Source organism: Lepisosteus oculatus, chromosome 9 (genome assembly GCF_040954835.1).
Source record: "Lepisosteus oculatus isolate fLepOcu1 chromosome 9, fLepOcu1.hap2, whole genome shotgun sequence".
NCBI classification, from domain to species: Eukaryota; Metazoa; Chordata; class Actinopteri; order Semionotiformes; family Lepisosteidae; genus Lepisosteus; species Lepisosteus oculatus.
Window position 1 is genome coordinate 38664987 of NC_090704.1, and position 25890 is coordinate 38690876.

A 25890-nucleotide genomic window follows, 5' to 3' on the forward strand; every position below is an offset into this window, starting at 1 on the left:
ATGTGGTTAATAGTGTGTGGAATTGAACTGCAGGTTCTACTGGTTTTACTATTTTCAACTGGAGTGACAGCCGAACATTGTTCTGGCCAATGAAGGCGATGAAAGTCTGTTCCTGAAGCCAATCAAATAGTGCAGTGCTTGCCATGTAGAGAGGCACTAAACACATTGGGTTTAGGTTCCCAACATTTGGCCAGTGCTTACAATATCAGGTGCTCTATATCAGCGTTTTACATAACCTTTTGCTTGGGTCACATATTTCAGCTAGTATCACAACAAATGCTTGTTTCAGCCTGGAATAGATCATTAGCCAGTTGTGAATACAGAAGAACATAGTGTATCTGGCAGAGCAGTGCCAGGTTTGGGAGAGTCTGAAATCAGTCAGCTTTGCTGGCTGCCTGTGTTGTTATAGTGAGTTACAGTATGTTAAAGTGGTGTAATCAGTGAGTACTGACTCTCGCCTCCATCTAATGCATAACTTTGCTGCCTGAGCTTTAGGACCTGGAGTATAAATATGCAAAGGAACAAGTAAACAAGAAAGGAAACTCAATGTTTCGGCTGTGGAGCCTTCTTCAGGCTTTGCAGCCTACGCATGCTGACGCAGCTACCTACAGTACTTGAACTACTCAATATAAATATGCAGTTGATGTGTATATTTTAAAGGACTGTAAACTATGGGTCTTTCCTGTGCTGGTATGCTGGTACAATGGTTCTAACTAAAAAATGAATAGTTTAACAATTGGCAGTTCCAAAACTGGTTGCATAAAAAGAAAAAAAAATGGTGATTTCAATTTTTTAAAGTAAAACCATAAAAAGGAGAGATAAAAATGATAAATCAAAATGTTCATTCAGTATTGTTTTTTCGATTTTCTGATATGCTTTTAGTGTATTATTAAAGTTTTGTAAAGGGTGATAATCAGCTACCCCCTCTTTGCCCTTATTTTACCTTTTACCTCTTAAATACCTATATTTTATTAATATTATGTCCCCTTGCAAAAGCGTATATTATTTTTCCTGTATTTAATAAGCGTATCCAGTTTCTTCAGACACGCTCTGCCTGAATGGTTATTCAATCAGATAGCATCTTGTAGTGGCTTGTTATATAATGTTATATAACAAGCGCAGTTCTCCCCAGGCAAGAGCTGAGCCTCTCGTCTCATTTCACACAGGCCAGCATGGGAGCTGCTGCACTCCAGCATGTATTAAACTGAAATCTGCGCTTCTCTGAGAAAACACATCTTTAATGTACACAGACATTTTGTGCCCACTCACTTTCCACTTGCTTACCTTTCAATGCTAATTTAATCATGTCAGACATTACAGAGCCTATGGGCATGTCACATTAGTAATACATGGGAGAGGGAAAATGTAGAAAGAAGCACCTACAGAAGTCCCAATTTTTGTTTGTGAATTTTTGGGGCTTCGTATGTGAACCTAGCAAAGTCAAATTGCTTTCTCCATCTTTGAGACCAATTGTGTGTAATCCAAAGTGCACAGGATCTGAAGCGTCTGTCATGAAAATCTGGTTTTGTGATTTATAGCTACATTTAGTCTTCATAACAAGGCTAGTTTTTAAACTTTTAGATTTAGAACTTGATTTTTCTGTCTTCTATACCCTACACAGCTTGATTCCATGGTCCGTATATTCCATGTTCTTTCTATGAGATCACATCTTGCTAACAGCCCAGTTTCTATTATAACTTTCACTACTGCATCATGACAAACCCCACAAACTTAAGCATCCAATGCAAATGAACACTGTTGCTGTTTGTCATTTTTCCCTTTTCAAAAAAGTTAAAGTTATAAATAAAAACATGTTGATCTCATCTCTGTTCTGGAATGTTCACTGCGAGGCACGCATGCAGGTTTGACATGATGGAATATATTCCATAAACCAGTTGCAAATCTTTGCAAATCAGGTGTTATTCATTTTTCTGTATAAAATATGTCATAGAAAGGGTAAACTCTTGTTTTGAAAAAACTCATGTAAGTAGCTGTGTCAGCAGGTGTCGGCTGCAAAGGAACAGGTAAATGTTTGTTCCATGGTGAAAGGGAAAAAAAAGAGATACCACACCTGAAGAAGGCTCTACAGTTGAAAAATTGTGTCTCTTTCTTTCCCTTTCTGCATGGAAAGTATTACTTTGTGTATTAACTGTTCCACCTCTGAGAACTTAATGAGAAATCCCTTTCCAGACATGTCATGTCCATTTTTTCTGAGCTGAAAGAGAATGAAAAGGTTGAAAATGATCATGCCTGTGGTAGCCCATGAAGGGAAGTTACACTTTTGGCTTCCATGCTTCTCCACAGGAATTTCTCTGTCAGTATGACTCAGCAAATGCAGAACCTGCACCTCTCACATGCCAAGAAGAGCAGCGGCCCCTCCTCGCCCAGCGCCGCCAAGCGCCTCTACCGCAACCTCTCGGAGAAGCTCAAAGGGAGTCACTCCTCTTTTGATGAGGCCTATTTCTTTGGCCGTTCTGATCGTTTCAGGAAAACTTCTGTGGTGAGTGTTTCACGCGGTATTCCTTAACGCACGCACGCTAACTGAAAAAAGGGTTAGCAGGCAAATAAAAACATAATTATTAGATTCAGACCTACTGTATAGAATCCACCAATCTATAGGCCATGGTCCTCTTCAGAATTGCCAAACGGTTTCTAGTCTAGACACCTATTAGTTAATTGGAAAATAGTTCACTTTTGCTCAGTTTAGGGTTTGTAGAGTTCCACATCTTGAATGTTATATAAATATTTAGAAATGGAAAACAAGAAAGTATTTTCATGGATTTATACTCCTTTGCATAATTTTTGCTTCCCACGCTCGTTAGTGTCTGCATCAGCTTCCTGAGCCCTGCTACTTTATTACAGTGTCTTGTGTAAAATTAAACTGTCTATCGGGGCTATGAGAGCATTTCCTTTTGGGTTTTCTTAATTACAGTGTTCGGAAATTTTTCATTACTGGTGCTATAGAAACAAAATTAATTTTGTAATAACTTTTGCTTTGAAGTCCTGATACTCATAAAATGTGTTATTTTTTCCTGTTTCAGGCAAATGTTTTTGTAGTGCTTTGTTGATTTCTGCTCCTTAAATTACATGATTTTTGCAATTGGGGTATGCATCCTTCTTCATTCTTCCCCGTTGTAGTACCTTTTATGTGTTTAGCAGAATGACAATGTCTTTTTATGCTTTTCTAATGTGTTTTCCTGTGTTACATTATCACTACGTATATGCTATACCGACTATATTAGAGACATGTAAATACATACTAAATGTAGAATATCTGAATTTTTCCAAAAGTGGTTTTAGACGTGTAATGTGTAGGACTCTATAAACTATGTCTTTAAAACTATTTTTTATTTCTATATATATTATGTATTTAGTTCTTCAAAAACAACAGGCATTTTAAAGTTAAATTTAATTTATGCATATGCAAAAACAAAAACAAAAATGTTATTAAGGAACCCTTTGATAACATATATGGCATAAAGACCATACAGTATATCACTATAGACAGATAGTTAAAGACAGATAACTTTTTCTTTTTCACGTCTTTTCCTGTTGTCTTTTCCTTTTCCTGTTTTCCAGGTGTCTTATAAAGTACTAGGCATTAGCCCTTTTATTTCTGCCTTGTACTGAAAATTAGGCTTTTCTGCCTGGGGAAATTTGTTGGAGTGGGAGAAGCATCACAATGGCATGGCTATTAGTGATACTTCCTCATAACTCTTGGGTCCTGGAGTTCATTCCAGACTGCCCAGTACAGTTTGCATGCTCTCCACGTATATCTGTGTGGCTATTTTCTGATTACTTTGGTGTCCTCAACTTCCAAGGACATGTTGGCCAGTTTAACTGCTGCCTCTGAATTTACATTGTATTTGTGAGTGACTGATTAGTGTCGTCCCATCTATGTGGGTAATCTCTCACTGCGCCCTGTGCTTCTGGGATAGTGTCCTACGTGCCACAACTCTTTGCAGACATAAGTGATTTTCTTTGAATGGAAATCTGTTCATTACATTTTCTTCACAGTACCCACAGTCAAATAGACATATAGTACTGGACGTGTACAGTATATTGTATATGTACATGTACATGTATATTGGGGTTACACAATTACACACAGTGGAATGAATAGTTGAGAAAGGAATGGGTTGAAAAGGGAAGACATCCCTGCGGTTCTGGAAATCTTACTGTTTTGTGTCCTGCTATGATTTACAGTAGAATTATATGGTGTTATGTCAAGGTGTCTTTTTAACAAATATTGCATAATGTTCTGTGACCAGGCTTTAGTGTCTTTTTTGTAGAACATAGTGGAGAGCACAGCTGTTCAGTCTGTCAGTGATTTGTGTTTGTTGTCTTGTCATGGGCATACATTAAATGTAATTTTATTCATTTTGTATGAAAATAAGTGTTAATTGCAGGGGACAACTATAGCACATTTCACAACTGTCTTTGCAATTAAATTTTAAATTTAAAGTCAGTTTATCACATTTTTATCGCAAAAATGAAGCTGATTCCTTTACTACTTAGTTTTTGGAATGTATTTTTGAGCGTTTAACCAAAATATGACAACAAGCTTTTACAGAAAACTCTCTATATTTCGTTTTTTTGTTAAATTATTTTTTCTTTATTATTACTGTTTTATAAACATTATTTAAATGCGTTTATCTTTATGAAACATAAAATGTCAGTGCGTTGCCTGTTTTAAGAAAGGTCTGGTACAGTGAAGCATAATGTCAATTAAATTTAATCTAATCTGTGTTGACAGATCAGAAATATCGACCACTTTATAATGAACTGCTGGACATGGTCATTTTAGAAAGAAAAATTCTAATGTCATCTGTCTAAAATGAATGGGGATCTTTTTGCCTCATATATCTGCAATGAACTCTATGGTTGAGGTCAATTGTCATTACTGTTAACCACAATGACAAGTCCTCCACTTCAGTCAGAATCGCTAACCATAATGAAATAGGACAAGTACCTATTTTTTTTTCCTTGCCAGGATGCTACTTATTACAATAGGTCATAACTCATCTTGATGGCTTTGACAAATGGATAAAATTGATAAAAACAAAAGGAAATGTGAAGATTATCACTGATTTAAGTTGAAAGGGATTGTAGTACAGTATGTGTATGCAGGCTCAGGACTAGGTAATAACACTGTTTCATCCTGGAAGGTGAATGGGGTTTCGTGGTAGGTCTTCTGCAGTGACTGTGTGTCATTCTCTCCCTGTTTTGAATGATAGAATGTACAGTGCAGTGAGGCCCTGTTTGAGGCAGTGGAGCAGCAGGACCTGGATGCAGTTCAGATCCTGCTCTATCAGTACACGGCCGATGAGCTGGACCTCAACACCCCCAACAGTGAGGGCCTGACGCCCTTGGACATCGCCATCATGACCAACAACGTTCCCATGGCCAAGCTCCTTCTGAAGGCTGGAGCCAAAGAGAGCCCGCATTGTGAGTATGGAACACTGATCTATGACAAGTGTGTTTCACCTGTTTTTTCTTTTTCACTTCACAGTAAAACAAATGCCAATTCTAAGTATATCTTTCACAATTATGATCTTTTCTCTTCTTTTTCAGTCAGACTTTAAAAAGCTTATTTAAATTTTACAGCAGCTGAGATGGAGTAGACAGTGGTGGTCTCTCAAAACTGACAATTTCTTTAAGTTTTTTAAGTAGCAGTTTTACAACAGCTGTGAATTTCATGTACTATAGTTGAAGCTTGAAGTATAAATTAAAAGAAAAAAATAAAGATATACTGTACAGATATAATTTTACATGCTTTGCTGCACTGCATTCTCATGGGAAAACAGCAAGATTGAAAATTGTATATTAAAAAATCAAAGCAGATATACTTGCATGGAGGCTTTAATAAAGGTAACAGCCTTCACTTGTATTGTTTGAAATCTTAAATAAATGTCAGTTTGTACAAGATACTGAATTTATTAGAACTATAATGCTGGCAGTTTTTTATTTTTTTAATCCATGTGTGCTGTGCATGGATGATCTTTGCACTTCAGCAGAAAGGGTTCATACATTTCAGGACAGGTTTCCCTCCAAAGGAGTTTAAATAACTTGTAGTCTGGCTGGCATATTAAACCACCGGCTCCAGTGACAGAGCCTTAGCAGGTGTCCTTTCCCTTCACCAGCACAGTAAAAGTTACAAGACCTTAGTGTTCAAATTTTTCAGTGTTTTTGTATATTGGCGAAGGCCGTTTAAAATAAAACATGAAGGACTGTGGCTCAGAATTTTATGTGGTAAAGCAAAGAGAGATGAACCTTATGAAAACGTAACACAGTTCGTCACAAGATGGTTTCGGTTTTCCAATGTAACATGTAACACACAGCAATTATATTAAGTGATTTATTGTACCTGGGTTGCAGTAACTCTTTAAACAAGCTCTTACCACAGTACAATCCGATCCTTGTAAATAAACAGAAAATAAACATGACCATATTTCTCCCACAAGGTATTATGTATTAATTTATATAATTCCATAAGTACCAAGTAAATCAATCAGCCTCAGTCTTGACAATTCAGACGCCTTACCTGGGGGTTAAAACATACACAAAATTTATGAGGATTGCCTAGGCCTTTCAATGCTTATATTTAGGGCATTCCCAGTCAGTCAACAATGAGAACTGTGTCTCTCAGGTCACTATTGACAGACCCGACCATTAATTTATAGTTAGTTCAATTAACCACATTTAGAACCGAGATGTCAATCTTCAGAGGACAGGAAATTGCACCTCAAGGCTTCTAATATTGCCAGCTTTTCCACTGCAGCTCAGACTTCCAAGTAAGGGGGAACCTTTATTACTTTTTCTATGTCTACAACACTTACTTTATCATACACTGAGAAGACCCAGTGAAAGATGTTTTCTTAGCAACGTATTAATTTGTTTATTTTATTGCCATGGTTCATTACTAAGGCTTCGTAAGAATATGCAGTAGCATTTAGGTTATTGAAGTGACTTTGAAGGTAGCATCCATTTTAGTATGAAAACCTGAAAGGTTTTTGTATGTTCACAAAAAAGTATTGTGTTCTCAACAGTAGCCAAAAGAGACTTTCTCTTTTTCGTATTCTTGTTTTTTTTATTTCTTTCATTGATCTTGTCTTTAAACAGATTAAGACAGATGAAAAGCATGGGCAGTTATAATTTTTAATTTATTTTTTCAAAGAGGGAATGGACAGTATGTGTACTTAATTTCTCACTGATTGGTCTTTAATGAGATCACTTCTTTCCTGTACCTGTGTATGATGAACTCCTGACCTATTCAATTCCCATACATTTGCTCAATTGTTTTAATATGGATTTATGTTCTATTTTTGGTCATTCATCTCACTGAATTCATTCTCAAGAGTAGAATATAATTATTCTATAGTCAAGACAGCTAAACACTAAGTTGTGGGTAAAATATTATATGAGAAATTTTCACTTTATTTTAATATCTTTAATTTAAAAGGTCCTAATTAAGGTTCTTGACAAAAATCAAGAAAAATATATATTTCTTGGTCTGTTGTATCTTAGTCTGAGTGTAGCTTCTGTACCTACTGTGTTTTGTATACCAGTTTAATAGTGAGAATGCCTATAAAATGAAATAGCTCATCTACCTTTTTGAATGTATCCAGAAATAAAGGTTTTTTCAGCAAAAAATAGCTTATTATTCTAACATCAACAAGTGGTTTATCTAAAAATACTGTATTTTTTTGTAAAAGAAAAATGTACAGGTATTTATTTACAAATTTACAAAACTAAAAACAGTTGTAAAAAGGTAGAAGTGTCTTTTTGTGCTGCTAAAAGAAAATTATTTAAAATGACTTTCAGAAAGGATGATAAACATTTATAATTATTTTCCTAGTACGATTTTTGAATTCTCCCTTATAAAAATTAACCTCCCATTAATTGCTAATAATAATAAACAATTTGTTCAGTTCAATGAGGTATACATTTGTATAATTATTGAATTCAACTCCAATAACAAGAAAACAGAACTGTTTTGACATAACTGGAATGTGTGCTGGCAGTAGAAAAATATAAATCTTTTCATGGTTTTAGATTTTTACCATATCTAATTCAACAGTGTAAGGCCTCATTAGTTTAATTCTAAGCCTAAAGTCGTTGCTAAAGTCGGTGATAAAGAGAACAGAAACAACTTTCTTTTTCTCGTGGCTTGTTAGCAGTGATCAACCTCACTCCTCATGTAGAAAAAAAAAACAATGAACAGGATTTACAGCTTTCAATAAAGGATGTAAATAATTATGGCGGAGAAGCCACAGACCCACCTTGTGCTCGTAAACTTCTAGGATTTAAAGCTGCTGGAGACAGTAGCCCTTCAGTTATCCTTAAGCCACAAGTGCCAGCCAAGACCCAAACATGTAATCTGGAGCCAACTGCCTTCCAATTTTTCATTTCTCCAATGATTTTCAGTCTTTCTGCATTCCAATTAGTCCCATGATACCAAATTATAGAGTGGTAGCCAGGTGCTATTGTAAACTTTGCCTGCTGGCTCAATGACTTTCCAATGACCCATGTCCATCAGTCATCCTCCTGTAGGAACAATGAAAGAAACGGCAATCAATTTAAAAATAGAAGTGTGTATTTTACCATAGACTTTCTAATGGTCTAATGCAACTAATCCTTTATTTGCAACTGTGAAGATTTAACAGATCATATTCCTCTTATTGTTAAGCATTTTCACCCGTGATTGTCTCTCTTCTCTCTTTCTTGGTTTTCCTACTGAATTCATTCCAAAAACAAATCTGATTATTTTTTCACCTTTGTTAGCTCCTGTTGCCATTTGTATACTGCTAGGTTGTGTGCTTAAGAATTTCTGTATCAACATATTTGAGATACCATTTAAACCATTTAAGAAATTAAAAATGCTATTTTATTTTTAATGAACTTCAGGCTGATTACAAACTATTCCATTTCAGAGACTTACAGTAGCAGTTATTTTCTTTGTCTTATTATGTAGCTAATTTTTAGCATCTCTTAATTGGTGAATAGGCTTCATGAAATCTGGAGGTTATCAAACATATGTATTGAATCATCCATTTACAATTCTTACTAAGCATTGCTATTGATACAGTATGTTCGATTTTTACAATTTACAACTCGATAGTATGAGTTAATTTGAATAAATAACCTCCAGAAATTCTCCTTTCACAAGAAGTATAATCTGAGTTCAAGAAGTAAGGCTTTATAGAGCAGTTCTTTTAAAGTCAGTGCCAGCCTCCAGAGGTTTCTCGATAAAAATAATGATACCAACAGCCAAGTAATACAGTCCTGATTTCAACCCTGTATAAGGAGGCTTAACTAATAAGAAATGAGTATTGATAAAGTTAAACACTGAATATATAATGGCTCCAGGTGGGTAAATGGAACAGTTCTCATAATAATATGAATGCCACTTGCTGTACATGAAGACAACAGAACAATGTCAGTGTAAAGTGCACTAAATCAAAGAAGCTGTAGCTTTTTTTTGAAGAGCTGTGAGTATTGAAAATATTACACAGATTTCCTTGGTGTCGCAGATGGTAAAGGCCCTCACCTGAGTGTAGTGTGAACTCTAGTAGTTTGGGTTCGAGCCTGGATAATGTCACTAGCCAACTGTGGGTCGTACAGTATTTACCAAGAAGTTGTACACAATTCACTGAGTGCTGTGGAGAGTAGTGTGGAAACACAGTGACCCCTGTGGCCAATTGGGTGCTTGCAGGTTTGTGGTGCTGTTGGTCATAGATGTACAACTCATCCAATTGGCACTGAAGCTCCAGTATGGGGCTGTGTTGCCTGTGCCATGTTAAATGTTGAGTGGCTTGAAGATTGGTAGGTCAGAAAACTCTGCCTACATTTCCTCATTCTTTCCTGTGTGAGGTTGCAGGGTCTGTAAACCATGAGCTGAGATGTCAAAAAACACACAATTAGAGATTCCAAGAATTGGGTGGGTATAATAAAAAAAATCGGTAAAAATATCACATATCAAATGTCAGACAGGAATGGATGGATGGTAAGTACTGTATATTAGATTAACAGAAAATGAGTCAATCTTTTCAATGCAATTTAAAAATAAATAAACCCTAATCAAAATGAAAAGTAATGTATTTTTATAATATTTTTATTATACCCATAGCTTTTTACTTTTTTACTTACTGTAACAATGCTGAGTGGAGTAGGAACTTGCTTGAGATGACCTGCTCTTTGATCCCATTTTCTATGAATCAGTTCTCGCCTTTGAGGTTTTTCTAAGAATCGGAAAACAGGTTGTTAGAAACATGTTACAAGAAATAGACGATGAAAGGGCAAATGCGGTAGGAAGGAGTGATAGGGTTAATCAAATAAATGCAAAACGTTACAGTAAATCTCACAAATCCACCATCCATGACTTTAAAACTAATTATTAGTAATCAATTGTTGAATATAAACATTGTCAGCTATTCCAGTAATTCTTTGAAAATGGGAACTGGAAACACAAAGCTCTTTGGTTTATTATTGGCCTATGTTTCTAATTTTAGAAAACTTTAAATAACCTTTATTTGAGTTGTAGGCAAAGATTATAAGTAAATGATTTATGAATCACTACTGTTACTAGCCAATGATTCAATCTTCTGATACATTGCATACTTTAGGCACAGACAGCTAATACACATAGCTAATTTAAGACAGACCAGGTCAGATTCACATAGGGCTGTGTATATTTCCCTGCCACACAAGTTAAATTACCCAGGGAGGGTAATTGTTACAGTGTTTAAAGGTATGGTGTCCTATGTAGCATTGAATACTGTACTTATCAAATCAGTCAAATGCTTGCTTTATAGCTGTATGACAGTGGAATTTAAGGGCATAAAATTTAAATAATTCTGCTCAAAAGGGACTTTGCTTTGTGTTTCCACAAAACACCCTATTTGCACATCAGGAGAGAACCAGAATAAATGCAACAGCCAGGCATGAAGTTCTTTGAGTGAATACCTGATTCTTGGCATCACTTGTAATATTTCTGTAGTGCCAAGAAAGGAAAACCTTAAAGTTGTATACTGTGCTTTTTTATGACATATAGAAACATGTTTTCTTTCTGAGACTCTTGCAAATGATTCCTACCTACAAGTTGTCAACAAGTTGAATGCAGATCCCAGAATTATACTTTTTTAATTCTGTTCTCTGATGTTTCAGCTTCTGGGGCCATTGAAATTTAAAACATTCATCTCTGATGAACAACTAAAGGAAGAAAAATGTAGTGTGACTAATGGGTGTTCTGTAATAAAATTGACTTATCACACTAGAAAGGAAAAGCCAGACTCCAGAGTGGAAGCACATTTCGTATTGATCATGTAATGTCTTACAGTTGTTAGCCTGGAGAGCAGAGCCCTGCACCTCACCACTGTGGTTCAGGAAGCCCAACAGAGGGTGAGTGAACTGTCAGCTCAGGTGCTGAGTGAAGGACTGAATCTGGACAGCTCTGAAAAGGAAAAACAACTGAAGGCCTGGGAATGGCGATACAAACTCTACAAGCGCATCAAGACGGGGTTTGAACATGCAAGTTAGTGTTTGCTTAATTATTATTGTTATGTTTTAATTGGTCTTTTTTGTATATATATAGAATGGTACTGTATTAATTACTTTGGTACTACAGAAACTGTACATAAACACTGGTCCCCTGTGTCTGAAACAAGTCTTCTCTGTAAGTCTAATGGATATTGTTAAACTTTCAATTTGGCAAAAGAAAATGTATTATTGATCAATGTGAACCCTTTCATCTTATCATGTTAAAACATTAAATATATAGTAATTAATATTTCCCTCTATGGCCCTTTTTAATCCTTCCTCCAGAGGTGGAAAATGTTGCTACCAGTGTTAGGAAATCCATAAACCAGCTATGGCAGAAACAGTATAAAAGAATATGGGAAGCAAATTTGTGAAACTTCCAATATAACCAAACAGTATCTGAAGGTATTCCAACGTGTCTGCACAACACATTTTTGTAATTATAGTAGAATTAATTTATTTCTACATACTTCAATTAATTTATTATTTCGTGAAAAATAAAATATGGCTGAATTAAAAAAAAACAATTACTGTACAGAGTTGTGTATCAGAATGGAATGTTTACCTAGCTCTCTTTAGTTTTTTTAGCAATTTTTGTTGTACACTGTGTATACCTGAATGCATTATGTAAACAGCTTATGATCCCTGTGGATTCATTTGAGCACATCTGTGAAGTTTACAGAAAAATCTGCAGTGGTGGCAAATTAAAAAGCAATCTGTGGAAAATGTAACTTTATGTCAGACAACCTACACTGTCATCATGAGAAAAATGTAAATCAGTTCAACCATTCATAATGATTCTCCTCCATGCAATTAAGCCGTCAGACATCCCCGCCAGTTTCAAAGACCACATCTCAGAGCTAAAAAAAATGTAATGACCAGATGCTCTTCAAACATGTCTGTTTCACAAATCCGTTTGCAAATTGCACTATGCAATTCTACAAACAACATGCCACTCTCAATGTCTACTCTGTTGCCCCGGGTTTAAAAAGGCACAGCTGACCAGATGAAAAAGACACTGCGTTCAAAAAGATGTTTACCACATTGACAACCTCACCTTCACAAAGTCTTTGAATTATGCTTGCCGATGCCTAACATGCAGTTATTTTTTGAGGCAGTTTTTTCATTAGTCTAAAATTTCTTAAAAAGAGACACAGACAAGACTATATAACAACACAAGGCAGAAGACCACACACTGGAGAAATAATGTATATTATAAGCCAGTGACTATCAGGAATAGTCCAATACCAGATCTTCCAGTCAATTGGAATTACAGTATCTTGGCACTTCTGACTGTTGGTTTTAAAGGTTTTGATTAAACAAGTTTCCAAATGAGGGACATGACCTGCCCAAGTATGAATTGAAGGTTGTGATTTTGAGTACTTTTGCATTGTTCATTAAGCTATCAAATCCTTTTCTGCCTAAACAAGATGGCTTTTAAAAGATACAGTGAACTGCCATGAGTATTTTTTAAAACAATTGTGTTTAGGATTTGCCATTTGTAGCTCAGACACCAGTGGTATTGAAATGAAGTTGGATGATGTGATTAGTTTCGGCATATTGGCTTGAGTTATAAATGAAAAATGCAACTCAAAGCACCCAAAACGAGCTTTAAAGTAGAAAGAATGTATTTTCTGTTCTTTATCTATCAAAATTTGATCAAAGTCTAATAATGACAGATAACAATTTGGCCATCCTTAGCAACTATTTACGTTAAGGAGTAAAATGAACACAATCATCATTAATGATCATTAGTCATCATTTTTAAAAAGTAGAAACTCGGTCTGGCTGTACATTCTGATCGTAGAAGTATGTACAAGTGAAACCATATTTGAACAAAAAATAAAATAATCAAGCAAAAATATATAATTGAACTCTAAAAACTTTGCTTGTTTATACATTTGTCTCCTCGGCACTGTGTTTTAGGGTGGCCAGAGAAGGTGTTTGCCCTCTGTTGTTTTAGGTGGTCTTATTTATTTTGGTGTTGTTTGAAAAACAGGGGTTAGAAAATGCTTTGTTTTTGCTGACCTCTTGGCGTTTGCTTCTGTCCCAGGGGCCCCAGAGACGCCGTCCAGTGTCCGTCTGAGTGTAACGAGTAGCACATCACTCACTGTCACCTTCCAGGAGCCTCTGAGCATCAACTCAGCAGTAGTCACCAAATACAAAGGTATTTGAGGCATTAGATTCAAGGCTTCTACTGTCAGCTGTTGTACGTTGGCTCTTTTGTTCATGTATTTATGACTTCTGTCATCCGAAAAGATGATTCGGTTATTAACACTATTCAGGGTGAAGAAGTGGAAAAAACTTTCATGATCTACATTTCATGTTATTTGATTGAATCTGTTTTGTCATTCAAAGCTAGACATTTCTGAAACCATGTTAGAATGTTTTAATCTGTTTAAATGATTAAAAATAAGATGACAACAATTTGCTATACGCAAATTAAAACATTGCTATAAATAGCCTTTCACCACTTTTAAGTTTTAGTATATTCCTGATATACTGAACACTAAAAACTGGACTGGAGTACTTTCCCAGCTATTTATTTCATGCTGGAATGGTAACAGATATCTTACCTATAAAAAAAATATTCTTTATGTTAAATACACATTAAAATGCAATACAGTGACGTGAGTTAGTATAGTTTTCAGTGTGGTATTTATTTTAGAAATAGTAAAAGTCATATTTTTTATGTAGTGTACCCACCCACCATCAGTCACTCAAGACAACATCTGGCAAAATGAATGTTCAGTACTTTCTTTACAAAACCCAATGCTCTCGGCGTGCTGATAGTGCTTGCCTGCCACTGCTATTTAAGTCATTAACAGAAACAACAAGAGAGTAGTCTTTGAGGGTTTGGGTGGTCTGCTCCAGTCTCCTCCTGGTGTGTAGACTTCTAGCTGAATCTTTGGAACAGTTACAGGTAATTTGAGTGACTCCTAATTAATTGTTACAACATGGTTAGTAGGAGTCATTTTTGTAAGGGCACTCATATTTTCAGATGTAGATTTATTATGGTATTTTAAGCAATAAAATCTACACCCTTTAAAGTTTGAAAATATTTTCTTTTCCAAGGGAAAAATTAAGGAGTAGCAGTTTTTTTATAGATACAATATTCCTAATAATTATGCATAGCATTAACTGGCCTTCAGTATGAAAAAATAATGTATTCCCAACATAAACACATTTTTCTGTGCAAGGGCTCAAAACATTTCTTGTCAAGCCTAACACTGGCAAGTTTTCTGAAGAAAATATGATTCCATTAGATGAAGAGTAATGGTAAGATAACAGTACAGGGTAATGTTAGTTATCATTCATGAATAATAGCTGTAGTTAGAATATGATGCCATGTTTCTCGTATACAGCCACAAATACTGTACAAGTAAGTAAACTTATTTAACCTTTTGGTATGGAATCTCTGTGAAACATAGTGTTTCCAAAGACCTGGACAGTTCAGTAGCAGCAGTTGTGCTTGAGCTTTTGAGAAGGCATTTCAGTTTCTCAGTTTCTCTTTATTGTGCCCCAAATGCATGCTTCCTGAGCATGTGATACCTCAGGACAATCTCTTTAGGTACCCCCAGAAGAAAGCCTTCATAATATTTACAACAGTTCAATGGTGGATTAAAAAACATGATCTCATGCTCTCAGCTGCATTGGTTCTTACTTCTATGTGGTTCTCTCTTTTATTTGAAAGAAATTATGTTTTTGCCATAAGCCCCTAAGGCAGCAATGAAGACAGTGCCTGAGAAAATGTTTTATCTACTCAATGGGTACAATATTTCATAATTCAAACCTTGAATTCTCTTTGTCTGAAATGGTAAGAATTTTGTTTGCTTTTGTATGCATGATGACCACTTACTCCAACTCAGTTTGTGTGGCTTAGCCTTCCAGAATTCCATTTATTTATAGGAATTTAAAAGTCAACCAGGTCCATTCCACAGGTCATTAAACTGAACTCTTTGCATACATACAAAGAAATCCTTTTAAAGTCTGTCGGCCTGTGTTTATCAAAGGCCTAGGAGGTGCAAATAAATAAGTGCAATACTGAGGAAAAAGTAACTAAAGTTAACTAAGTTAACCTTAACTAATTAAGGTAACTAAAGTTCTGTTTCATAGAACCATAGACACAAATTAACTAAATGTTTATTGCTTAATTTTTAAAAGTTTGTTCACAATTCTGCTTTTTATGATATTCCATTCAAGAATTACAGCTACTTAAAGCATATACGTTTTCATGATATTTGATTCCATGGTTAAGTACAACAACAGCTCTGATTAAATTCACAAACCAAGGCTGGCTCCTTTATTTTTCTAAATGGTATGATGGTCCAGTGATCATTGGAGAGGTTTTACAGTGGGGTGGTTGCAAACTCTTTTAACCTTGTTCCTACATCCACTAAATCAAAGTCTAAAGTAAAAAAATAGTATCCTGATCATACATATTCAAACAAATTTGGAAGGAGCAGCCTTAAAAAACCTGAAAAAGAAGGCTTCATTCTTTTGCAAACTCTGGGTATCGTCCTTGTGGCCTTTTCCTGCAGAATCATGCCATAGATTTCATGCATCCTTTTGTCCACTTCATCATGTCAAGATAGATGTCCTTGTCTGGCATGAATCAGAGTTGAAAATCGGCACCATCCCTTGGATCTCAGCCCATTTGGCAGCCCTGGAATGTGAGTGAAGGGTCTCTGTGCCTAGGGACTCACCCTTCCCTCTGTTGTGGAGACACTTCAAAGTCACAAGAGCATGTTTGCTTTCAGGGGTGTTTTTTGTGTTCGTTTGTTTGCTTTGTTTTTAACCTTTTGGTTGGGCATTGCTCATCTTACACCCAATTAAACTCTCAATAATGTTGGAAAAAAAAGAAAGATCATTTCAATGCTGTTTTCCATTAACACAATCTAAAATGTTTCTGCTTAAAGAGTTGGCATTCTCATGCTATTGTCTCCACAATTCTGTATTTACCTTTTCAGTGGGAAAGAGGAAGAGGTCTGAAAAAATGTTTGGCTTTTCTAAGTCAGTTGCTATTGGTGGTTTTGAAGATACAGATATAATGTCTCCTGTTTGCTTTATAAAGTAAATATGATAGATAATTGCAAGGTACTTTTGGTTGTTTTAATAGCAATTCAATTAAAAGCTTTTGCTTAAACTCTGCCTGAAGCTTATTTTTCATTCTACCACAATAACTCATTGAAACCAGAATAGTATTTTTTATGCCTTTATATTTTGGAGTATTTCAATTAGAATGACGTTGTTTTTTACATGGTTAATATATGTTGATTGTATATTGAAAAAAAAAAATTCAATTTGTATTTGTATTGCAAAACGGCACCTAAATTGATTTTCTGATGAAGTCTCTGCAAAAAGTGTCTTACTTATACTTTTAACTTAAAAAAAATACAAGATTAAACAATCATTCAATGGTTGTTCCAGATGTTTGGTACATGGATTTATTTAAAGAAATGTAGAGTGTGGTGATGTGAATGTGATGTTAATTTCTGTGGTAAAACAATATCTCTTAATTAATATGGTTGCTGCTCATTAGTTAAAATCCTACTATTTTGTTCTTTTTTATGTAAATTATCAGTAAAAATGTGTATATGCTGAATATTTTAGTATACTTGTAACAGAATGGGGGCAACGTTTTTAATTTCAAAAGCAGTAGTTTAGTTTTTTTCATTATAATTTCTGTTAGTAGCCAACAATGGACAGACGGGCATAGAATTTCATTTTTTTCTACATTCAGAAATGGCTCCAATTTCTGTAATAAAAATGTTGGCCTTGTAGTACGAGCCACAGAAGAAAGAAAACAGTACAGACCTACTTATAGTATTAATAATCCAAAACATAGCAATTAGACAGTAAATTTATTTCTTGCAGTGTGTGACATGCTTTTCTGGTAATTTACATTTATTTGGTTGTCTGGATTCTTGTCCTCTAAAAACTGAATACTTCTTTTAACTTACGAGCTTCTCTGTGAGAACTATTTTGTTAAATACTGCAGTTCAAGTCTTTCCATAGTTACAATACAGAAATGACATTTTTTTGGTTCTGGTTCAGGACAGCTTTCAAAATCAATCTGATTATTTTTTTGGATCACATCCCTCACTTAATTTCAATTGTGACCAGTAAGTTAGAAAAAACAAATAGCACATTTAATAGGTTTCTAATAATAAAGAATGTTATATTTTAAACTCCATTATTATTCAGTATAACTTGTAAAAGAAACTCTTGTTTGAAGCCATCAGGGACATTACTGAGTGTGGCTTGGTGACTTTTTTTTCACTTGGATGGATGGATTTAGACTGAACAATGAACGGAGTATGATAAGAAATAGGGACACAAGAAAGTTATCATTTGTGCCATTGTCCAAGGAGAAGTTAACAATCAGATGCCATTTAGAAAAAAATGAATGTGAATGAATATACAGCTGTGGTGAATAAAGATTTTATTCTTTTCATCTTGAATTTGTGAGGCATAAGGTCATTGGTTGATTTATCTGAGGTTGATTGCAGATCTGGAAAAGAATGAGTCTTGATAATAGACATCAGAGGTTTAAAAACCTTATATAATAGGAATTAAGAAGAAAGGCTGGTGGAATTAAGCTATCTGAAGATGCTCATGTTCGTTTTAAATAGTCCTTTGTGATAGATGTCTCATTAATTTGTAACCACTCCACAAACAAAAGAAGTGGAATAAAATGTCAGCCTTTCATTTTACTTTACAAGTTCACCAGTCTTTGCCTGACACAAACACATTTTCAAATACTTAGGCCAAAATGTATTATAAATGGTCAGTCACAGCATAAAGGTACTAGGTACAACATTGAAAGTCAAACATTTTGACTTACAAGTGTAGCATAAACTGAAAAAAATTCCCAAATACAGTACCGGTAAATAGCAGCAGGCAATTTGCAGGGAAGCTGGGAAACCTGATGTCTCTATTCAGTCATCCTGTGTGTCACTTGAGCCAAACCAAGTGTTCTGGACTGAATTCTGCCTCAAGAGGCCCACAGAAGAAAATACCATTGTACTAATAAGTGGCTGGAAATTCTATATTTCTCTTTCCTCAGTTGATTAAAAATGCAACGGTTCTTATGAATGAGTTGTGATGTAACAAAATGACTACAGGAACATTACCATCATTGCTATTTATTTAGTTTCTACCTGTGTCCTATTGCTAAACAAATGCTCAAAGTAAGCTAAAGGCTTTATGTTTTTGGAGTATGTTTTTACCCAATACATTAAGAAAAAACACAAAATGCCATAGTTGTATACTGTAGGTGTAAGCATGTGTGCCTCTCATGATCTAAATTGCCAATCCAATTTAAAATACAGAGCACTTACCTTATTTTCAGAGTTTGTCTCCCAAAACATATTGCAACAGCATATTAAGACTTTTTTTGAAAGGTAAAGAATTAGTAAAACACCACAGACAAAGAATTGGTCCTCATTATTTAGATTAATAAAGAGAAATGTTAATAATGTTAGTATGTGGTCTTACTTTATTGCAGGGTTCTATGCCCTTAATTGATTAAGTAATTTTTGTTCAGTCAGGTTTTATGTTTTTAGAATCTTAGCATTGAATTGCCCATTTGTTTTCATGTTTGTGTTATTGGCTAATCTTCATAATTGATGGGCTGTTGACTAAAATGTAATTTTTGATTTGATGGTCTTTTGTATTATTCTGTTTTTATTTGATATTTATTAACATGATTAGATTTACTTTGATCATTTTATTTTACAAAGAAACAGGCAATAATACCACATCAAGCAACAAAATGGACCACAGTTTGTTCAATTGTTCTGTAGTTTTGAAATTATAAGTTTCAGGGAGGTCCTTCTATTATTCATGCATTCCACCTACAGATAGTGTACAGTGGGCTGTAGCTTAATTGTGGTAGGTAAGCTGTTCTTTGAGATGTTCTTAAGGTTGAAAAACATAAACCATCAATAAAAGACAGAAAAGGCTAAGTTGGAAAAATCTACTTATAAACAAGACTGACAGTGTCTACGTAGACACTATTTTCATCTTTCAGACACTATGGAAGCAATTAAAATGGCAAAATGAGTGATGAGCTGTATAGTTAAAGGCATAGAACTGAAATTAAGGAATGTTATATTAAAATAATACAATTCACTACTCAATTCACTAAGGACATCATTTAGAATATATAAACTTCAGTCACCACATTACAAAAATAGTATCAATCTAGAGAACAGTGAATAAATATTGCTAAATTAAATGGCTAAATTAAACTTTTGAATTATCCTTGCTACGTTTTCAGTGGGTACAATTAGTGGATGATGTTTTTTTCTCCACCTTAACTATAAAAGGCTTGCTGAGTGCAACAGTCGCATTATATTTAAGATGTCCTTTCTCTTTTTATCTCATTTAAAAGCATTGGTCATAACACAAGAATAAGCTATCTCAATTTTGGTGTGGCTTTTTATTGAGGTAGAAAGCTGTTGTTTGTAGCACACTGTACATGTTCATTTGTGACATGATAAACAGCATCATATGATGACTTTGCATTTATATATTGAACATTTATTTTTCAAAATAATATTATTTTAGTAATAACAGAGTAGACAAAGTAGAAAAAGCTGAAAACTCTAGTTCTGGATAAATTGTGCACTTTGCTGAACAGATATCTGCAGCAATTTAAAATAGAGAGAACATTAAGCTGTGCCTGAAAAGTGTTTAGCTTCCAGCAGTTCAGCAATGCTAAAAGTTAATTTGAAAATGCTTAGCTTTGACAGTATTCCATTTTCCTTTTCCATTTAAGATACTAATTACTGGCTACAAAGGTACTGACATTTTTAGAGGTGAAATAAACCTGCTTAGGAAACGCATAAGGTTAAGTGTTATGTATGTTAATTTGGCCATAATTGTTTCCTCAATCATCCAGTACCTTTAAGAGTACTGTTTTACATTTTTTTCTCCTTTATGATTAGAATATTGTTCATTTTAATCTGTCTTGGCGTAGCTTGGTTGGTTTTTGTATGATGGCCCATGATGATATGAATCCAGTTTGCTTGTTACAGATCTGTCTCCAAATTGTGACATGAGAGAAACAAAGAATTGCAACAAGAAATATATGGTACAAAAGAACCAAACCTAAGAAGCACCATGGATTTTAACTGGAAACATTCCATTCTCTGTTTTCTATGCTAATACAAAAAGAAGAGAACAAAAATTAAACATTGTCCAGGAACATCACAAGCTGTGGGTCATACAGTAGCAACAGTACATGTCAAATACATCCACTGTTTTTTTATTCCTAATATTTCCCCGTGCAGTATTCTCAAAAACCTGCTTCAATAGCCATTGTAAAAATTGGAGCTAATAAGGAAACTAAAATAAAAATAGAAAGATTCTAATTCCTCTACCAATTTCATTTTTTTTAATCAAATAATGAAAATGTAAGCTTCTTACACATACAGTATGGACTGAGGATATTGCCTATTATCAACGTTACAGTTTGTTTTGATATGGAGATATACCATACAGTACTTTCTGTGAATCACCTGCCCTTCGTCTGTTTAAGAAACCCTTTTCAGTGTGCAAATCAGTGTGCGAAGTTCTTGATGTTCACTGACAATTTTAAACCTGTTCAAGTTTGTGAAAAGACATAAAGGACTAATAAACTGTATTTAAAAAGCACCCCAGGCATTTCCCATGTCTTCCTGCTGAGCATATTTGTGCAAGTAAGAAATGAAGCTGCTTTGAGCCATGAGCTGTTGTAATTTATGCCAACAAAACCAGTCTCCTTACACAATTAAAAATATTGGATACCATAAAAACAGAACAGTGAGTACATGAAAGCTAGTGGCACTCATACGTCATATTGTAAATTAAATTTACATTTCTTTCTAAAAATGATCTTGTCAGTGCAAAAGAATGACCTATTACTCTCTGTGTTATTGACACTGTGCTATACATTTGCATGAAGGAAAAATAATACAACATCAATCAGTCACACACAGAAATTTTCATTAGGGCTTAGCTCAGCTTTCTGCATAATGAGATTAATCACAAGCACAAGGCACACTTCCCTTCTGGAAATGGCTGTTTAACCAGATTTTTTAAATGCAAAGGTAAGAAGGTATAATTTATACAGTATATATCAAAATAAATATCGAGTTCAGTTCTTCCATCTTTCATCTTGATTTTATATAAGAATTTTACCTTTGGAAAACACTTGATTGCTTAGACTTATCTTAAAGAAGACAGCTTTCTGATTGTTTATATAACATACACATTATTCATAAAAAGCTCACTGTAAATAGTTCAGGATGCATAATCTAGCTACAAATATAATCACATTTTCTGGGATTTGAATTGTGCCCAGTGGAGCACTGATTCTTCCTTTCTTAAGATAGATATGAAAGTGATAGGTGGATAGTCTGACTCAAAGGCTCATCTTCTGTGATTGTTGCTTTGGTTTTAAAAATATTCTCTACTTTCTAGAGAGCAGCTAAAAGATGATTATGTTTTTGTTTGAAAGGTTTTTGTGGGATTTTGCCCGCCTCATAAACACACACAGATGACCCCCCTGACAATTAAAAAGCACAAGAGAACAATTTAATCAAAAAAGTATAAAATAAGGTATCTGTCTGTCCTTCCACCTGCCTGTGGTCGGCCTGTCAATGCATTAGTTCACTGTAGGGTCTATATTTAGAATCTTGGTACCATGGTTACGCTCAACAAATGGGAAGAAGGAGCAGAGTGTTGAGAAGAGGACAGCTTGCCTTTATGAGGGTGGGATCTATCCATCCGTTTCTGTATTGCAAATACATGACCTTCCTGTCATGGTTACAGGAGGCCGTTTCTGCAGGAGAAAAAAAATAATAAAGCTAAGTGTATTTTTTTCTTAGCATTAGTATACCATTATGGCCTTAGGCTTCTGTCCTGTTATTATCATCCATTATAAAGAAATATGTATTTCCAGAACTGATGAGATAGATTTGGGTTTCCTTCTATACTTTCTGTTGTATAATATGTTTACTCATTTACCAAAATCCTACTTTGGTTTAATTTGTAACGTTTACCACACACCTCTTCAGTTAGAGGGATCCAAGTATTAAAGCAGACAGGTATGAAAACAATACAGATAATCAGGGATTTGTGGCTTGGACTGCGGTGGGATCTTATAACATACATAACCAATATTATGAAGATGATGAGAGGCTGTTTGCCTTCAAGTCACTCCCACCCACACAAATCTTGAAGTCTTCTGTGGTGCCAAGCTTTTAAATGAAATTGCACGTATGTCAGAGCCAGTCCTCAGCTCACAAGTGTCTGTGCAAGATATTTTCTTTTGAAATAATTGCCCCATTTATTTTCAAGTATAAAATATGTCCAAAGTCAACAGTGCTTCTCACACGAGAAGCCTAGGTAAATTCAGTCTTAAGTTACTCTTTCTCACAGAGATTTTATCATTAATTAGTAATTTTCATACATTGTTACCATTAAAATACATATCCAGCTCATTCAATAGTATTTGTGTTTGACAGAACTAAGCAATTTTATACAGAAAGTGTGCAGTTCTTTTATACAAAATAACTACAAGATACGATAAGTCAGTATACTGATGAATGAAAAAATGTTGATGTGAATGTCAGCCTGGGAGTGTCTGGACTCCGTGATCTCTTCCAATTGTCAGTGACTCTCCTGTATGTCACTGAAGAGCTTGTCAATTTTCAAAAGGTGAATGGCTATAAGCTGAGTTGCAAGGATATAATAAGTGATTCCAAATTAAGTAGTTACATAATAATCCTTAACTGGAATTTTAAATTAAAAAATGTTGTTACAGTATTAAATTGTGTAAAAGCTTTAAATTGTCACCATTAAAAACACTGACTGTTTTGGTGTCTTCTACAAGTCCAATCGACAGTGTCAGTCTGTCACAGTAATATTCTATATTCAAGAAATATGAAATGTGTTGTTGTGTACAGTTAAGTTGATTAGCAATTGCCCTTAAATGGGTTTCTAAACAAAAACAAATACTTTTTAACACAGAAAAAATATATATAAACACAGAAAAGTTAAAGGCCATTTTCTGTGTGCTACATTCTTTTCCTAATATAATCAAAGATAACTGTTGGTTTTCTTTCTGCAGTGGAGTGGAGTTATTTGAAAGACTTTTCCTCGCTGGCTGGAGAATTAATCATGGACAATCTTCAGACTTTGAGGTGCACTATCACAGGTCTCACAACGGTAAATGCCAAATCATTCAATTAGATCTCAACTTCTCCTAACCATTTTGTAGGGGCTCTGACATTTGCATTCAGCACTCTTGGCAATAAGAGCAAAGCAGCCATTCCTCTGGCAACAACTGCCAGTCATTAAGCATAATTTGTCTGGTATCCATGAGCTGAAATACACAAAGGAATAAGTAGACAGCATAAACCATTTTTGTAAGTTGTCATGTGGAGAGATCAGAAGAGATTGGCCACATGCAGGGAGAGGGGAGCCATAAACGCTTGATATAGCAGGCTCATGCTATAATCTCCTTCAGAATCACGGAGGTCAGACTTCTGATAGATTCAGCTCTGACTGCATGTCTGATGGTTAAAATAACAGAAACCCTCCATCTCTTTTCCCACCTACAGAGATTTCTATATACTATAGCTCTGTTATTAGGAGATTAACAGTCATTTTGATTACCCTGCTTTTCTTAAATTTCTTAATTGCTCTTTAATCTTGCAGTAAGATGGTGAAAACCTGCAATTATTCATTTTCATAATGCTTTCATATAATTAACTTGATCCTTTAATCTGTTACAGAAAGAAAGCAGTGGGCAGCAAAATGCAGTTGATGACATATTGCCATGAAATGTCAGAAGTAAAATTATCTGTAGTTTATTAAGAATAATATTCTTTGTGAATATATACTTACTGGTTAGTTGTACTTTTGTAAATGTATTGAACACTTATTCTCACGAGAGGTAAACAAGATACAAAGATGGCATTATTAATCTCCAACTGTATGAGGAAGGATAATGAGTACTGTAGGTTAAGCTGATGCCTTTATCGAATTGAGCTTTATTAAACAAAATTTCAGTCTCTTTTTTATATAAATGATTATATACAGTATGTATTATAAATAAAATATAATACATGGGAAGTCAAAATATTGGAGAGAAAATTGAGGTTAATGCCAATATTCATATATTCAAATTGCTTTGTAAATTCAGTGATTTTTTTATTTCCATCTCCTATGATAATACATACTGTAATTGAAAAGCTAACTTGCTGGCAACATATTTTGTTGCATTTCAGATAATCAAGTACAGGGTGTATCGCATATGTGCAGTTATGTTTATTGCAAGTTGTTACTACATGAAATATTCAAACTTAATTGTTATTGATTTAATATATTATTAATTTTATCTTGCAGGGCAAGGCATATTATGTTCAGGTTTCTGCCTATAATATGAAGGGCTGGGGCCCAGCACAGTTGGCTACTCCTCCTTTTGCAGTGCCCTCAAGTAAGTTGCTTATGTGAAGAAAAACAGGTACAATTTCGATTAAATGTGAAGTGATGTTATCCAAACACTATTCACAGGTTATAAGTCAAAGTGAACCTTTTACATTCATGAAACAATCTGTAAGTAACCTTGAGCGATGTAACTCAACAGCTGCTAAAAGGTGCTCAGTGTGAATGAATTCCAAAAAGTAGCATTTGTACATTCACATAATATGCAGTTGGGATTTTTTTAAACTCAGCCATTATGGGTTTGACAATCACAAATGTAAAAAGCTATTTTCTTGTCAGAACAGTTTTCAGGATATCATTTATACTATATATCAAGTGAAATGAAATATATATTATAATGCTTATGAATATGTAAACAGGTTATATATTTTAGAGAGAACCAGTATTGTAAAACTCTAGCCTTTAATGTTTTGTCATCATCTTAGTGCCTGATACTAAGTTAGCGCTGATCAGACTCCTGATTCTTCATTTATTGCTTGGATGCTTGGATCTAAGTCGATATCTAACGCTGACATTTGTTTTACCTTGGTACCATGTACCATAGTACCTACAAAAATAGCTTAGAAATAAAAAAACAGCTTTAATATCCTATGCAATACTAGCAAAAAATAAAACAGTCAAAAAATGTAATACACTACAAGCAATTGAAGGATACAAGTTAGTGGAATGTATGAGCTTTCATTAGCATTTTATTAATATACTGACCAAATAGTTGGTGTTATAGAACACAAATATGTATTTACAGTATGTTTCCTGTGTGTCCTATTTGAATGCTCATATCTTGATTTCACTAACCTTTTTAAGCAGTCCATGCTGCAAGCAAAAACTGTGAACAGTTATATTTGTCTGTTA

The 25890-nt window shown here is 34.6% G+C and overlaps 1 protein-coding gene across 1 annotated transcript in view; it reads left to right on the plus strand.

Annotated features, from left to right (window-relative positions):
* The window catches only part of ankfn1a (ankyrin repeat and fibronectin type III domain containing 1a), a 197506-nt gene that overhangs the window by 140229 nt on the left and 31387 nt on the right, over positions 1-25890 (plus strand). The window contains exons 9-14 of the mRNA XM_069194507.1: positions 2305-2500; positions 5238-5448; positions 11339-11533; positions 13592-13705; positions 23660-23757; positions 24940-25030. Of these exons, the coding sequence (XP_069050608.1) occupies positions 2305-2500; positions 5238-5448; positions 11339-11533; positions 13592-13705; positions 23660-23757; positions 24940-25030 (905 nt within the window). The remainder of the gene's footprint in view (positions 1-2304; positions 2501-5237; positions 5449-11338; positions 11534-13591; positions 13706-23659; positions 23758-24939; positions 25031-25890) is intronic.